General features: G+C 39.8%; 1 protein-coding gene across 1 annotated transcript in view; it reads right to left on the bottom strand.

The window, feature by feature from the left end:
* LOC114049518 (piggyBac transposable element-derived protein 5-like) overlaps positions 1-9,404 on the bottom strand; it is a 168,142-nt gene extending 158,738 nt beyond the window's left edge. Inside the window, exon 1 of the mRNA XM_027870754.1 lies at positions 8,864-9,404. Within this exon, the coding sequence (XP_027726555.1) occupies positions 8,864-9,404 (541 nt within the window). The remainder of the gene's footprint in view (positions 1-8,863) is intronic.
* Positions 9,405-17,573: the final 8,169 nt, after the last annotated feature.

Here is a 17,573-nt window from a genome sequence, read left to right as displayed (position 1 = left end):
GGTTTGAACTCAGATCTTGACTCCAGGTCCAGCTTTCTATCCACTGTACCACCTACTTGACATACCCCTAAGGAAAAAAGAAAAGAAAGATAGAAGTTCACAAGCAGGACAAAAGGATTGTAATCCTTGGAGCATGGTGAACCATTCCAGGTTTGCCTTATTTATGCTCTTCACTTTATATACTTCAATGTAAAAAAATAACAGCTCCTTCCATCATTGTAGAGGCAGGGAGTTATGGGTATAGAAAGTCACCTTTGCTGTTAAGATATTGGTTGATTTTGATTAAATTTTCCCTTTTTCTAACTTTCTTACAAGGAAAGTCTTCATGGATGGAGATGATATATTCAGAAATGAGTGTGATATAAAAACAAAAGTCATCAATTAAAAAAAGAAAGATGGTAAACAGGGAATATTCAGTCTGTCCTTTATGCCAGCTTCCTTATCCCCCAGGTCACTTTGGTTGCCTGGATATGCAAGTTTTACCTCCATTATATCTTCCCTGAGGTGCAGCAAGTAGGACCATATTTAGTATTCATACAGCAGGCCTACTATTGGTTTCACACAGTTTTTGTTTGGTCTGCTGTTTTGTTTTGGTTATTAGTCCCTAAAAATTTCATGAACTTTTTTTGGTCTTTCAAGTTCATTGGCCAAAATAACAAGAAATGGTCAGCAATGATTCCCAAGTCCCCTTTCTGGTAACTAACTGATGAGGTTGGAACTAATCATCTTATAAACATGGTTTAGATTCCCTCTCTCGTCCACATCCCTTCCCCCTCTCCAGCTCCTGACAAATACATTACTGCATCATTATCCACACTAAAGCCTATCTACCATTTTTCTGACTACTCACATGCCCTCAAGAGATCTTCTTGCTGTTCATCCCCATTATCTTGGCATTTTAATTCCCATAAAAGCTTGGAAAATTCATTCATCCATTTATTTACAGCAAGCCAATTATGGACAAAAGTGCTGACTTAGTCACTGCGGTGGGTTTATAAAGAAGAATAAGATGTGGTCCCTGTCCTCAAGGAGATTACAATGGTGTACATTTACAGTCTCTGTATATTATCCTTCCCCAACCTCCCCTCCCATTACAAAATTGTTAAATAAGCCAGGTCAAATTCAAAATCCCAAGAAAAATAAACCTGTTTCAATTTATCTGTCTTAAGAAATACTCCTTTTCCTTGTTCCTCTTCCACGCTCTGTGCCAATTCCATAAAGACTTGGCTTTTTAAAAATAACCTTTTAATAAAAGACCTTGTCACAGAAGTTTTTAAAGTCTAAGGAGATCAAATATGGTATCTAATTATACACTGTTTTTCTTTTATTCACATACCAATTTGCCTTCTCAAAAAACTCTCCTTGATAAGTCAGGCATGATTTAACATGCTTCAATATGTTTCCCTTTCCCCTATAAGTTATTTTTGCTTAGAGATTCTATTGATTGGTCATGTCATCATAGGACAAATGACCATATATATACAGGGGAGCTGTATCACCAGCTTGACCAGTGAGTCTCATTTCCACACTAAACTTGTTTTGTAGGTCTCCTTAGAAACTCTTATGGATGGAAGTTACATCCACAAATTGATAAAATGGCAATATTCAACCATAATAGCCATTTATTTTGACCAATGCCCTCACCATTCCTGTCATGAGTTTCTTAGAAACTTATCTATATGTAATTTATGGATAAGGTTTAAAATGCCTTATGCACTTGAAACTTTGTGATCCAGTATCTCTGAACTTCTCTGTTGCAAAAGACACCTTGAGATCAGAATCACGGAAAGGCAAATAATTTAGTAGAATTATTTCTATAAAGTATAACTTCCATGAAACATTTTTTGTTTTTGTATTCTCAGGGCACAGCACAATGCCTAGCACATAGTAGACACTTAATAAATGCTTGTTGAACTGAACTCTTTTATTTTCCCTAGTAATCTCCTTCTATTTAATACATCTTTCCACCATTTACATGATAATCAATTCAATAAGCCTTTATGGGAAAAGCACTGTGCAAGGGATACACAAATAAAAATGAAAACTCCTTGCCTTCAACTGGATCACAGTCTACTGCGTCACCAAACGGTCCCACTGATGCTAGCTGGATTCTTCCCTTTAATATATTTAAAACAAATTTTTACTATTTTGAGGGTTCCTTAAAAGATATTCCTCTAATTTCTGTTTTGGCCTGCCAGGTTTCTGATTTACAACTGATTTGCTATACTTTTCTTGTTTTTCCTTATTTGGCTACAGTACTTCCCTTTTTCAGAAAGGTTTTTTTTCCTCTCTCTCTCTCTCTCCCTTTCCCCCCAGCCACACTGTATTTCCTTTGGTATTATCTGTTCCTTGTTTCCTTTCAATAAGGTGTTTTAAAATTTTCTCTGTTTCCTTTGCATTATTTATTATAACTGTTTCTTTTTACTTTGGTACACAAATTCTATCACAGATCTCTTTTGTAAAGATAAATAACTTTGTAATCAATTTCTTTGGTTTCACTTTTCCCATCAGAGTATTTAATTTAATGATATTCTGATTACTGTTATACAGTGGTTCACCCACAAACACTTACTGTACAAATTCCCATTCATGACTCTGGACCAAGGTCAGGAAATTTTCCTTCCTTGTTGCTTCAATCCCTCCTCCCCACCATTTAGTGTAAGGACTCCCTATGTAGCCTCTATGACAGATGGATCAACATGCTTGAATATTTCCTCTGATTTTTTTATATCATAGATTCATAGCTGGAAGAGACCTAACCAGAATATCCAGTTTTATCTCCTCATTTTATAACTGAGTCCCAATGAGGTTAAGTGACTGGCCTGAGGTCACAAAGCAAATGAGTAGTTCAGCCAGGACTAGAATATGAGAATGCTACTTACTCTATGACATATTATTGCCATGAAGCCAAAAAGAAAAAGGGCAGGGGAAGGAGGAATTTTAATTAAGCCATTATAATGCAGTACCCCAAAACATATATCTTTACTAGAAAAGGGCACAAATGTTCCAACTATAGTCATTCACACAAATTTTACAAATTTAAAAAATGTATCACCTTTTCACAAAAAAAAAAGTGCTACCTTACTAGCACACTTAATCCAATGATCTAGAAAAGGTTATATTACCTATAAAGCAGTTACAAAATTCAATAAAGTGAAAGTCTGTCCCTTACCTTCAACAGTGCACCACACCCTCCAGTCTTCTTAAATAGTATCACATCCTCAAATCAACATTCCATGGTTTAACCTTCTTTAATACATATACCAAATCCTCATTTGTAGATAAGCCTTGCAATTCACCCATTTAAAGGGTTATTATATTCACATGAGTTTTCCCATATACTGAGTTTGAAAGTACAGCAAACTGTCCTGGAGTATTATTAACATGACCATGACAAATACAAAGTCACAAATGTTTATTTCCTTTCCCAGACATCTCAGATTCCAAATCATTACACAACACCTGGCCCTCAGTATGATAGCTGTTTGAAGAGCATAGTCTTCATTTCTCCTTGAACCATAGAATGCTACTTGGCAGCCTAATGGACTTTGAACCAAATCACACCTACAAAGATAAAGCCTTTTTTAAAATGTGTGTTTTCAAACACCAGGCCACACTCCAGCCTCTCAAGGTCACATCCCCATGCTGAACAATAAAAAAGGAACTGAAATGAAAATATTCTACTAATAGAAAAGCTAATCAATCTTCCAGGTCCACCCATACCTCAGTTTCTCACAATTACATGTTAACTTGCAAATGCTAACATGGGCAAAAAAGTCAAAGCAAATCAACACCTGGGTCAGAGGTTCTTAACCATTTTGGGATATCATAGACCCCTTTGGAAGTCTGGTGAAGACTTTGGAGTTCTCAGAATGGTGTTTTTAAATGCATAAAAATACATAAAATTACAAAAGAAACAAATTATAGTGAAATATAGTTATAAAAAAATTTTTTTTGGGGGGTGAGGAACATTCACAGATCTCAGGTCAAGAATTCCTGATCTAGACTAATACTTCTTTTTTTTCCTCTTTGCCTCTTCAATTGGAGGCAAATCATAAGAGTGCTAGGACTAAAAAAAAAAATCAGAAAGGAAATCAATCCAAGAAAGTAACCAAGTCTTAGCTTCATGCTATTGCAAAGCGCAAGTGGGTAAATAGCCAACACACTGCATAATGTTCTGAATGAAGTTAAGTACCAGAGATCTCTAGAGAATCATGTGTGACCTATAGCTGGAATAAAGAAGGACCAGAGAAGCAATAATAATCATAGGCGAAGACCAACCATGAGAGGTATTTGTTTGAGGGAGCCAGGTCTTAAAAGAGGCAAAAGTATAAATAAATACTTTATTATTTGTGCTAACAAAGCTCTTATGTCAGCATGGCATAATGGATAGTGGATTAGACTCATGGTTAGGAAGACTTCTGTTCAAATTCTAGTGCTCACATATACTAGCTAACCTCTCAGTGCCCCAGGCAACTCTGTAAAACCCTGACTACAGCTGAGTTATGGATCTGGAATAGTGAACAAAGTTTTCACACATTGGGAGTTCCCCACTCACTGATTAAATGAATTTGGATCAGAATAAAAAGGATTTATACAAAACTATGGACAGTGTGAAGAGGTCACAGAATAATAGAATTTGAGAGTTTGAATGGATCTGAGTAGCCATTTAGCCCACCCTATTCATTAAAGAAGCTCACCTGTAACATAGCCAGCAAGTGGGCAGCCAGTTTCTGACTGAAAACTTCAAAGGAGGAAGAACTGACCACTTCCTGAGACAGCCCATCCTAATTATCAGGAATTTTTTCATCCATTCCCCTTATTTCTGCCTTCTTGGAACAAACAGAAAAAATCTAGTCCCTCTTCCATATGATAATATTCAAATACTAAAGACAGCCAGCACATCACCTTCCCCCTACCCCCACCCCAGAGTCTTCTCTTCTCTAGGCTAAACATGTCTAGTTCTCTCATCCAAGACTCATATAACATGGACTCAAGGCCTGCCACCATCCTGGCTGTCCTCTTCTGGACACTTATCAACATAATTCTTAAAGAATGGTACCTAAAACTAAACACATGTTAAATGTTCGCAATCTGCACTGGTATGAAAAGTAACCATGCCACTGAGATTCAACTATCCATTGAAGTATGCTTATAATCTTGGACAAGTTACTTCACCTCTCTCGGACTTGATTTCCTCTTCAGTAAACTAAGAAGATTGGACTAGATAATGTTCAAGATCCCTTTCAGCTTTAGAACTCTAAAATTCTTGAGTTAAGGGCCATCTCTAGAAATCATCTGCTACAGGTGTGATCCTATGGCCACAGAAGAATTAAAAACAATTCTGAGGACTCCAGCTGTTTTGTTAACCAGCACTGCTCCAATTACAGAAACACATGCAGCCTGTATTTAAATGTTCTCAAAGGGACACAGATACCAACACCTCAGCACCGAGTTGGAAAGGAAATGAAAAGATGAAGGAAGGCCCTTTCAGAACTTTTAGATCACTTCAGTCTTGGAAATACATAACCTGATTTGTTTCTGTAGGGAAACTGTACTTATAAAACAGATGTACATGTTTGTATTACCAATGCAGAGTGGGGCTGGGAAGACTTAAGGGGAGTTTCCTCTTTCTTTCTCCTCCTTGTTTTAGTCAGGGCCCATATGCCTCTCTACTGTGCTCACTATTTCCAGTGACATCAAATGGAAGACTTCATTTCAGAGCAAAGGCAGAGTGTGGCACTCTGTGTCATACATATAAACTTTTTGCAAAGATTATATAGGGATCCTGGTAATCAGTCCTGGCAGATCTGGGCCTAAGAAATAACAAAATGTTTAGAACTAAAATTTAATAAAAAGAATGTCAAAATCAATCTGCAGAAACAAAGGCTATGTAGGTTTTAAAATAGGAAGTCTGACTATATTTGCTGATTGCCTCCTTCCTTCAGCAAACTGGATTTAATTGGAGGTGAGGGTCAGCTCTTGTCAGAGTCACAGACTGCAATGAATTCTTCACTTAAAGTTAATAAACTGTTATTTTGATTGCACTGGACCAAAAACTATTTTAACAAAACTTCTGACTATTGGAACTGTTGAGGCATAGCCCTCATATGCCTAACAGCAGCCCTCTTTGTCATTACACTGCTAGGAGCAAACACTGTACTTCTGTATCTATTTCCAGCCCCCATAAATCACACTCTATTGTTACCAGGGAACTAGGAACTCATACTTAATAAGGCATCAATTTCTTTTCCCCATTTTGTTTAAAAGGGTAGGGTACTGTAGGGAAGTAAAGAAATTCTAAATTTCATCTAAAGTAAAAACAAATTATTACACAGAAAATGGGTTTTTAAAAAAAAAAGTTCCAGGTAAACAATGTCCATACAGGGTTAACTCTTGGACTAAAGCATTTAATTACAATCTTAGACTCAGGGACAGAGTCTGACCTAAGCACATGATATGACTTTAGCCTTCATGATGTTTGACAACAAGAGTGCTACAACAGCAAGATTCAAATGGTAAAGTTAGAGCCTTAGTGCCCAGTTTCATTTTTCCCAATTCCAAAGGACTTTGAAATTTAACATTTAACATTAATAGATTGAGTATAGTGCAATCTATATCCTCTACAAAATCTAACACACAGCATCACTGTTCATAACTAGGTTTTATTTGAACACAGCTTCTTTAATGGTGCTGACACAAAACTCTTTGCCTTGAATGGAGAGACTTGCTATATTCTTCTAGGTACAACTTTTGCCAGAATGGCTATTCCCAATGTCCAATGATTGATCACTGAGTCTTAGAGCGTGGTGATCATCTAGCACAACTTCCTCATTTTGCAGATGAAGCCACTGAAGCCAGGATAATAGATCAGATAGATTCACAGTACAAAGTCTGTCAAACATAGGATTGACTATCGAGTGCTATAGGTCATAGGATACTAATACACAAGACATCTGACCAGGGCACAGAATAATTGTGGTGGCTAAAAAGCTATAATGTAATAAAAAATACATTACACAAAGTAATATGACCCTGGAAATATGAATCTCTTGGAAATCTTAAATAAAGATCTTGCAAACCAGAAAACCCAGATTATAATCTGTTGTTCTGTTACATGCTAAATGCACAAGATTGTTTAAGCCAAATTGATTATATAACTCAACTCCCTTATACAGCTAGATGTTTCCTAGGACACTGATGCTACAATTTGCTTGAGGTTTGCAAACCATTCCTGGTCTCAGACAGACCAAACATATTAGGAAACTGCAGGTACCTGCCTACCAGAGTTTTAAGAACAGTTTGTAGAACGATTTCCAGTCTGTCTCCAAGTGGAAGTGTCATGAATCTCAAGAGAATCTCTTATGGCCCTTTTGATGGGATACAGTATGACCACAGGAAGAATAACAAGGGGAAAAACTATATCATGCTGAGGGCTCAGCCACTCCCTAAGCTTCCCTCAATGATGGTTCTATATTATTTCCCAGACTAGACTGGTACACACACACACACACACACACACACACACACACACACTCCACTTTCCAATGCTTCAAGGTTGGAAAGCAAGGCATTAGAGTTATATAAAGGGCCAGGAATAGAGAGTGTTCACAATGAGCTGAATGTGTTGATCTGTTGCCAGTGAAGAGGCAGTCATACTTTACCATCCAGTTTCCCAAAAACAAGGTACTAAGAAGAAAAATTCATGCAGATACTAGTGATAGGGAGCAAGAGCTTATGAGATTTTATAGGATATAATGTGTGTAAAGTCCTTTACAAACACTAAGCTGAACACAATATAAATGTCAATTATCATTATTATTATTAATGTGTAGCCATGTCATGCAGAATACCTAAGGAAGTTATTTCTAGTGTGGCAAGAGCCCACCTTAATGGTACCCTTACAAAGAAAGCACCATTATCCTCCCCTTCTTTCGCCTGCCCCTCTACTGATTCCAGTCTCCAAGGACAAGGTAGTTTGACTCCAGGAGAGGCTACATTATAAATTTAAGAAACTAAACAGAATAAAAAAGCCCTGAAAGTAGAACTTTATGCAGATATATTGTATAAATAATTTGCTAAACTCGTTATGGGGTACAGGAAAAATGTGTGAGGAGTGGGTAAGAGAATTCAGCTGGGTCTCAGGCATTCCTAAATGGGGCAATGCCCTCAGTCTGGTCACAGACTTACTTGGAAGATAACTAACAGGTCTCTCACCCTTCCATCTAGTCATCCCAGGCACGAGCTCATCCTTCTCTTAGAGCCATCCAAGAGAAAATCTACTCCCTGGAAAGCCATTTTCACAATCCTAGCAATCAGGAAATTATTTTACCTCTTAACAAATTCTATCTGTATCTTGGGTGCCTACAGGTGTGACTACTCTCTGGTGCAGGACGCTGGAATGCTCCCAGCGACTAAAAGGAGAGAGCTCCCACGTCCTTTTGTACTTGACTGAACAGAAAAAGTACCTGCAGCAGCCTCTGTTTCATCCCTCTCCTCCCAACAGTGAACTTGGAACACAGAACCTGCATTCAAATAGTTATTCCACCTTAGTACCTGGCCCATTTATGCAGCTTTTACACGTCTGTACCTATCTTTGCCGAAAATTTTCGTCGTCAATTGGGAGTTTGCGCGCTTTCCAATTTCTGCCTTACTCCAGGCAACCAACAAAACATCTGGAATCCCTCCTAAGCAGATGTGCCTGGTATCCCTAGCCAAGAAGACTCCCAATCTCAGCGGACTTGGCATCCAGGCTGGTACGCCAACTCCTCCCAATCCCCAGCATCCACACACCACCACTGCTGACTCTTAACCGCCCCCCCAAACCCCACTCTATTTCGCGGCCCCGCCCACCCCCTTTTACCGCTGGTATCCTCGAAGCGAGGGGGAGGGGTGTCTCGCAAAGTCTGGGTCCAGCCTCCACGCTCTTCCTCATCCTCCTCATCCATGGGCCCGGGAAGCTGATGCTGATGCTGTCGCAGTTGCCGCTGCCCACCAGTCGCAGCTCCTGCCCTTTGGACGCGGTGCCCTCCTCCTCCCTGAAAACAGCAGACGCCTCCCCCGCGGGCGGGCCCCTCGGTTGCTGTCTCTACCTCCCGGGCCAGGGGCTGCGGCGGCGGAGGCGGCGGGGCGGCGGCAGAGGAGGAGGAGATGGAGGAAGTGGTGGGTTCGTCTTCGTCCTCGGAAGAGGCGGCGGAGGAGGAGCGCGAGTCGGCCGAGGTACTGTAGAAGGGGTTCCCGCTGCTGTCCTGGCCCGACTCGCCGAACACGTCGTCCGAGATCTGCAGGCTCTCGTAGCGGGAGCGGGCCGCTTCCAGCAGGGAGAGCGCCTTCTTCCTCGGTCCCCCAACGCCGCCGCCGCCGCCGCCACCCCCGCCGCCGCCGCCGCCGCACTCCGCCATCATCTTCGCTGCACCCCACTCTCTCCCCTGCCCTCCCGCCCCCCACAACACCTCCCAACCACAGACCCCCCCTCCTCTCCCGGCGCCCCGGGCTGTCTCTCCCCACCAGTTCAATCCACAGCAAAGCGCCCTCCCCTTCCCCACCCTCGGCCGGTCCGCCGTCTTTGCCCGGCTTTGGCCCAGCTCCAGGTTAAAAAAAAATTTTTTTTAAAGGCACGGGCAGCGACGGGCCGGGGCAGCTGAAATGGCAAGCTCTGTTCAGGGGTCAGTGAACCACTCAGGAAACGAAGAGAGACAGGTGCTGCAGCTGCTACCCTGCAGCAGCCGCTTCAAGGGCTGTTGTTGCTGTTACTGTTTCTCCTCCTCCGGGGAGCTCTTCCTGACTCCTTCCCTGCTTGTCAGCCTTCCTGCCCGCTTGCTGGCTTGCTTGCTTGCTTGCTTGTCTGCTGCTTCCCCTCCAAGGTGCACCCCCTCCCCTCTGTTCCTCTCTCCACTGCCAACCCTACGGACTCCCTCCTTGTGTGTGCAGCCGAGAGGGCGGATTCCGCCTCGCACCTCCAAATCCCCCGTTTGGCCAATGGGAATTGCTTACCCAGAAGGAGAGGGGAGGGATTGGGAGGGCCCAGGAGCAGAAGACACCTCCTCCATCTCCTTCTCGGCCTAAGAGGCGGGGCAAATGAAGTCAAGGCTTGTCAGGAAGGAGGTCTGGCGGCTATAGGGCCCTTTCCCCTCTCCACAAAGGCAGGCTCAGACATCCATCAAGGGACCTGGTCAGAGAGGGTGCGTGCGTGTGTGTGTGTGTGTGTGTGTGTGTGTGTGTGTGTGTGTGTGTGTGGTGTGTGTGTGTGTGTGTGTCTGTGTGAAAAGGCGTTGGGGAATATAGATTGGTTTGTTCCTGATAGCCTGACCCAACTGGGAGGAAAGAGATGGCCTTCAACCTTCTTCCTAAATCAGTGCCTGGGCACCAGGGAACTGTCCACTTTTGGTGGTTCTGAATCAGAGCACGCAAGGAAAACCTTAAACCGCCGCACAGGCAGCCTTGGGAAAAAATAGTGGGGTGCTGGTGGCTGCAGCAGCTGCAAGAAAGTTAGAACTGATTGCTATTGGTACTATTTTCTGTGGCAGTATTGAACGTAGATTGAAACCGTATGCTTCTATAAATAAAAGGATGGTCTGGCTCATTAAAATAATTAAAAGTAGGAGTTAGTTTTGACAAACCATTTCTATGGGTCAGATGCCAGCTTAATCCCCATAATTTAAGGATGGTTGCAAGACGAGTAGAGTACAACTATTTTTTCATCATCTCCCGCAGCTGACACATATTTGGAACTAAAAATATAGATTCTCCCCTCACACATACTTGTCTATTAATGTACCAGATAATAAAGAAAAGAAAAGGAAAATACATATCACATAACATCCAGACTATAGCGAACAGATTAAACAACAGCAAAAAAAAAAAAAGAAAAAAAAATTCGCCATCCTGTCCTGCATCGTATGAACAGGACAGTCATCTTGCTGATGACAAGCTGTTTGATTCTTTGCCCCCAACAATAAATGTTTCAATCAGCCACATTAATGATTATTCCGGTTGGGAAGTCACTTTCACTTTTCAATAAAATAAAACTTCCACAAAGAAACCCTGCTGAGTTTAAAATATGATATCCAAAAGGAAAAGGCATGTTGCTACCTGGAGATGTGAAGAAAGAATAGAGGTTTGCTGGCATTACTGTCAACAAGTAATATTTCTCTTACTGATGTTCACCTTCCTCTCATATCACCCTTTCCCCTAACAGCCTACTTCTCTCCCCCAATATTCCTCAAGCTATAATGACCTGGAAAGGTCTTCATTATAAAAATTTAAAAAGAAATTATATGTCGTATAATATTACTTGCTATATGGATTTGGTCATAAATGAAATGATGTCTTAGAGTTCCTTGGAAGAAGTATACTGGAAAATAGGCTTTGTCTGTAGCACAGAGTAAGAACCATATAAAAACAAATAGTAAGCTGTGTACCAGAATAGGAATTCCCATTATGTATATTGTATAAATCTACCCTATATCAAGACTTTACTGTAGCCATTGGATTAACTGAGTCTCTGCCTAAAACCATGACAATTAGTTCATACATTTTGAAGAGGGCACTAGTCTGCAGGAAAATGAATGTTATAAAGGATAACTTTGAACTCTGTGCTTGGAGGAACATTGTATAACCAAAAACACAGTGACTCAAAACTAGGTCCTCACTACATGGACAAACATGATTAAGGATTATATGAGTCTCTGGGAAGGTTTTTATGCTCAATCCAAAATAACTGTATAGAGATTAAGATACTGGAGTCTTTAGGAAATAATCCAGTATTCTCAAAGGCAGCATGTTGTGAAAAATAAGCAGATAAGGCATGTGTTTTAAAATAATTGTTTCCACTGTTAACCACAGAATGCCCAATACAAACAAAAATGTTTATATTAGTGGGTGTATTAGTTTATGGTTATTAGTATGCATTCATGTTTGGTCAATCCCTGGACAAACTGAATACTCTTCTGGTCTCTTGGCATATGCCTGTAGCTCACAGAACATTTAAAGAGAGGATTAAAAGGTAACAAAAGAAATAGGCAGTAAAATCTTATTTGCTTCTGGAGGACTCTTAAACCAGAATAAGATTACCTAGAATATCTTGGCTAAGAATGAAGCATTTGAATGATAACTGGTCTTAGAAGGAACACACAGCCCTATAGATTGGTTCAACATAATATAAACATATCTTGACCTTTCAAGAGAGAGTTTCTCCCTTCAGGTGAGATGGGAATGGGAAAAAGAGGAATGTTTCTCCCTTTAAAAATATTCCCCATTTCCCCAAGATTCTCCTACCTAATCCTACACTTTTTAATGCTGTTTTAATATTTATAAATGTTAATAATTCCTTTGATGATTATAGAATAATATCACAATGCAATCTATCAACTTTTATCCTTTTAGAAATAAGGCTCATATAATCATATATTTACTTAATTCTCTTGGAAATCATGATAGAATAACATTTAGTTTCTTCAGTAGCACATTTCTATACAAAGACCTCAATAGAATAAGGCCAATTGATTTCTGCTGTAGACTAGCTGTTTTCATCAAACCAGGGCTTTATTATTTTACATAATTGTTTTATTATTTCTTCATACTAGTAATTCCTAAGTCCTCATTTTTCAAACACTATCATGCTGTGGGATTCAGAACTAAGCAAAGCTTTAAGGCTGGGGGTGGGGTGAGGGCAGCTCTAGCCAGTCCCAGACTTAATGGTCAGGATAAAGGTATGAGCCATGTTTGCTTGTTACTAGGACGTTGTGAGAAAGGCAGGAAATTGGTGGAAGAGGGCAGGGTGTAAGTGGTGGTTCCTTAGCAAGTACTCTTGCTTCCCATGGTTCCCCTGACACCTCATTGGAGGTGGAAGCAATCAAAGAAGATGTTTGAGGATGGGTGGGTAGGAATGGTTGGAGTAGGAGAAATATATGTGTGTAATAAATGAAGCTTGTATTACATCTCGAGACCCATATCCAGGACCTGCACTAAGCCAGTAGCTATCATTTAGTCCTTTCTTCAGAACAGAAGCCTGCCCACGTTATATAAATCACTAGGGACAATATAACATTTCTCTCCCCTCTCTCCTCCCCCTATCTGAAGTTTGCCCTAGCAACTTATTAAACTATGTTCTAAGTCATGAAGTGATTGTGATCTGTATTGATGGAAGCAATAAACAAGGATGAAATCTCCCATCTTTGAAATACTGAAGTGAAGTCAGACATAGGTAAAATGGGAAAAAAGAAAAAAAAGAAAAGAAAATAATATGTCAAAACAAGATGGCTAAAGCTTGGGTACAAGGTTGGCTTATGTTAACAATTATGTTAGAACCCTGTATGGTCTCATGTGTGATTCCATTTCTTTTCCCTCCTTTTTTTCTTCAACAATAGATCCTAGGAGTCATTCTTTAATTGAGAGTCAAGGATTAGGTAGTGTTAAATTTTTGTGGACCACAAAAATAAACCTGTTGGTACACCATGCTAGAAGTATACAGAATGAGTAAAGATTGATGTGTATTTTCCATCACTAAAAGTTTAAGGTATGGTGTAGTAGAACAAACTGACTCTAGAGTCAGAGAACCTTCCTTCGAATCCTAACTACTACTAATTCTGTGTGTTTCTGGGCAATTTTCTCAGGATCTTATGTAATCTCTTCGCTAAGTCTCTCTGTTTCTTTTTCACTTTTCTTCATTTCCTCATCTGTAAAAATAAGGGTGTTAGATTAGACAATTTATAAGGTCCCTTCCCACTCGAAGTTTAGGTTCATAAAGGTTGCAAGAAAGCCATTAGAAATGAGTTAACCTCTCCTTGGTACCTACACTTTGGCAAGCCACCACCAGGTAGACAGTGCTTTTATTCAGTAAGTAGGCATTCTTCAGATGGGGAGAACTGGGAAGCAGGAATAAAGCACTAAACTATCTACTTATTTGTTGTTTTCAAATATATATGTATATGTGTATGTATATTTGTTAAGAAAATAGCACATATGTCATAACTCACTTATTGTTTCTACTAGAAACACATTTATATAACATCTTAAGGTTTATGAAGTGCTTTCCTTGCAACAAACCTATGAAGTAGAGAGTGCAAATGTTATAACCCCCAATTCTATAGCTAGATGCAGCATGGCATAGTGGATCTGGCTTAAAACTTGGTCTCATGTCCAGCCTCTGGTACATACTGGCTGAGTGACCCTGGGCAAGTCACTTCATCTCAGAGTGATCTAGGCATCTCTCCAATACTAGACGGTGCTGACTTGCATTGGTAGAGGGAGTTTTCTTATTTAGGCATTTACTGTGTCAGTGACATCCCTGGTCCAGGCCCCATTCCCTATCTTTCTATAAATAAAGAAGTTGAGATTCAGAAACACTAAAGGATTTGCCCAAGGTCACCACTACTGATCACAATTATGAGCCAGTATTTGAATTCAGGTCTCCAAATATAGCTCATTTTCCACTATAATATGTTGCATATCAAAAGTCAAAAGAAATGCAAACTTCTAAGCACAAATTAGATATTTGATACTTGTCTATGATAAGCTCCACCTGTTTAACATTTGCTTTTTTTTGTACCTGAAGGAAGGCATTTAACCTTCTTTCACCTTCAGGGTTGTTCCAGAAACTTTTCATTCTCTTCTCTTCAGGAACTCCATGGTTCTTTGTCAGTACTAACTCTTCTAAGTTTCTCTGAACCAACATTCTCTCCTTCATTCCCATAAACTGAATTGCCTTCCTTAAGATATTAACAAAGATGGTCCCTGACACTGCAGCTCACTCTTAACTTGTCCCTTCATAGCTTGTTTTTTGTTCCATTGAGTGAATTGTTACTTTATTTTATCATTTGACTTCCTAAGGGCCTAAGGCCTAGATATGTGTGTGTATGTGTATGTGTATACATACATACATATACATGTATGTATAATGACTACATATGTATATATGTACCATCTTTTGCCTCTTTTTGTATCCCTAGCATTTAGCACAGTACTTGGTACACAGCAGATACTTAATAAAAGTTTATTGACTGACTAACTGGTTGAGAAATCAGATTCTGATCCAGCTTAGTGGAGGACTCTGAGTTACCCTTAAGGAGATATGAATCTAGATAGCAGAATAAAGCACTCAGTCGATTTCTTCCAACATTCCCCTCCAAACAACTTTAAAATAATACCTCAAATTGAACTCTGGAGTGACAGAGCCAACAACTGTCAGAAAAAGCCATTCTTCCAGCCCAAGACAATTTAGGAGGTTGGTTTTTTGTTGTTTTTTTCTGTTTTTTTTTTGTTTTTTTTTTTCAGGCAATTGGGGTTAAGTGACTTGCCCAAGATCACACAGCTAGTAAGTGTCAAGTGCTTGGTCTGAGGCCAGATTTGAACTCAAGTCCTCCTGACTTTAGGGCCAGTGCTCTATCCACTGCGCCACCTAGCTGCTGCCCCCAAGAAGAATTTTTTTTTTTTTTTTTTTTAGGCAATTGGGATTAAGTGACTTGCCCAGGGGCACACAGCTCGTAAGTGGCAAGTGTTTGGTCTGAGGCCGGATTTGAACTCAGGTCCTCCTGGCTCCAGGGCCAGTGCTCCATCCACTGCACCACCTCGCTGCCCTAAATACAAACATTTTTCTTTTTTTTTCTTTTTTTTGGCTAGGCAATGTGGTTAAGTGACTTGCCCAGGGTCACACAGCTAGTAAGTGTTACGTATCTGAGGTCAGATTTGAACTCAGGTCCTCCTGAATCCAGGGCTGGTGCTCTATCCACTGTGCCACCTAGCTGTCCCTAGGAGGTTGGAAAGAGAGATATATGACACAGGGGTAGAGGCTGGCCAATACAGATGAAACACCAGTGGTGGGACTGGGTAGTGGTGACAAGAAACAGCAGCAGGTTCAGGAGTTCTCAAACCAGACAGTAAGGAGACCTGGCAACTGGTCAGAAAGAGATTACAGGAGACTTTGTGCTAGCAATGGATACAGGATCAGTCGCTATTTGGCAAATCAATTGCCTGTACCCACTTCTGGGTCATAGTTCAAGGAGGGAAATAACTACACCTGTCCCCAGATTACACCACCTTGGAACCACTGAGAAATTCCACTCCCCAGAAGTAGCTCTGAAAACAGCAATGCAAAAAAAAAAAAAGCCTGAAGCTTGAGACAGTAGCCCTTTCCAGACCTCCAATGGTAACAGAGCCCAATTTTAACATAAAGTTCAAAATCAAATGGGGTGAAAAATGAGCAAATAACAACAAAAAAGAAGCCGACCATAAAAGGCTATTATGATGATAGGGAAGAGCAAGACGAAACTCAGAAGACAATGAAGTCAAAATAGCCACAAGCAAAGCCACAAAGAAAAATGTGAATTGGACACGCACCCAACAAGAATTTCTGGAAGAGCTAAAAAAAAATTTCAAACTCAAATAAGAGGTCTAGAGGAAAAATTAAGTAAAGAAATTAGAAAAAATGAAGAAAATACAAAAGATAATTAACAGCTAGGTAAAAGTCACAAAAAATACTGAAGAAAATAACACCTTAAAAAAACAGAATTAGCCAAATAGAAAAAGAGGTACAAAGGCTCACTGAAAAAAATAATTCCTTAAAAATCAGAATTGGGCAAATGGAAGCTAATGATCCCATGAGACATTTATTACAATAAATCAAAATCAAAAAAAGGAAAAAAATAGAAGAAAATATGAAATATCTCATCAGAAAACTAACTGACCTAGAAAACAAATTAAAAAGAGATAATTTAAGAATTATTGAACTAGGGGGCAGCTAAGTGGTGCAGTGGATAGAGCACCAGCCCTAAAGCCAGGAGGACCTGAGTTCAAAGCCGGCCTCAGACCAAACACTTGACACTTACTAGCTGTGTGACCCTGGGCAAGTCACTTAACCCCAATTGCCAAAAAAAAAAAAAAGAATTATTGGGCTAACTAAAAGCCATGATCAAAAAAAGAGACATCATATTTCAAGAAATTATCAAGGAAAATTGCCCTGATAGCTTAGAATCAAAGGGTAAAGTAGAAATTGAAAGAATCTACTGGTCACCACCTAAAAGAGATCCCAAAATGAAAACTCCTGGTATATTATAGACAAATTCCAGAATTCCCAGGTCAAATAGAAAATACTTCAGGCGTCCAGAAAGAAGCCATTTAAATGCCAGGAGCCACAGTCAAGATCATGTAAGATTTAGTGGTTACCACATTAAATGAATGAAGGGCTTGGAATATAATATTCTAGAAGGCAAATGAGCTGTAATTATAACCAAGAATAAACAAAACTGAGTATCTCACAAAAGTGAGTATAATCCTTCAAGGGAAAAAAGGATACTTAATTAAATAGAGGACTTGCACGTATTTCTGATGGAAGGACCTGAGCTGAATAGAATATTTGACTTTCAATATAAGACTCAAGAGAAACTTAAAAAGGTAAACATGAAAAAGAAATCATAAGGGACTCAATAAAGTTAAATTGTTTACCTTTAAATATGGGAAGATAACACATGTAGTTTCCAAGAACTTTATCATTATTAGGGCAGTTAGAAGGATTCTACAAAATAAGAGAGCACAGGAGTGATTTGATTATGTTGGGATGATATTAATATATATATGTA

This window comes from Vombatus ursinus, unplaced genomic scaffold (assembly GCF_900497805.2).
Source record: "Vombatus ursinus unplaced genomic scaffold, bare-nosed wombat genome assembly UNPS02014798.1, whole genome shotgun sequence".
NCBI classification, from domain to species: domain Eukaryota; kingdom Metazoa; phylum Chordata; class Mammalia; order Diprotodontia; family Vombatidae; genus Vombatus; species Vombatus ursinus.
The sequence above is the reverse complement of the archived record's forward strand: the minus strand, read 5'-3'. Positions and strand labels throughout refer to the sequence as shown.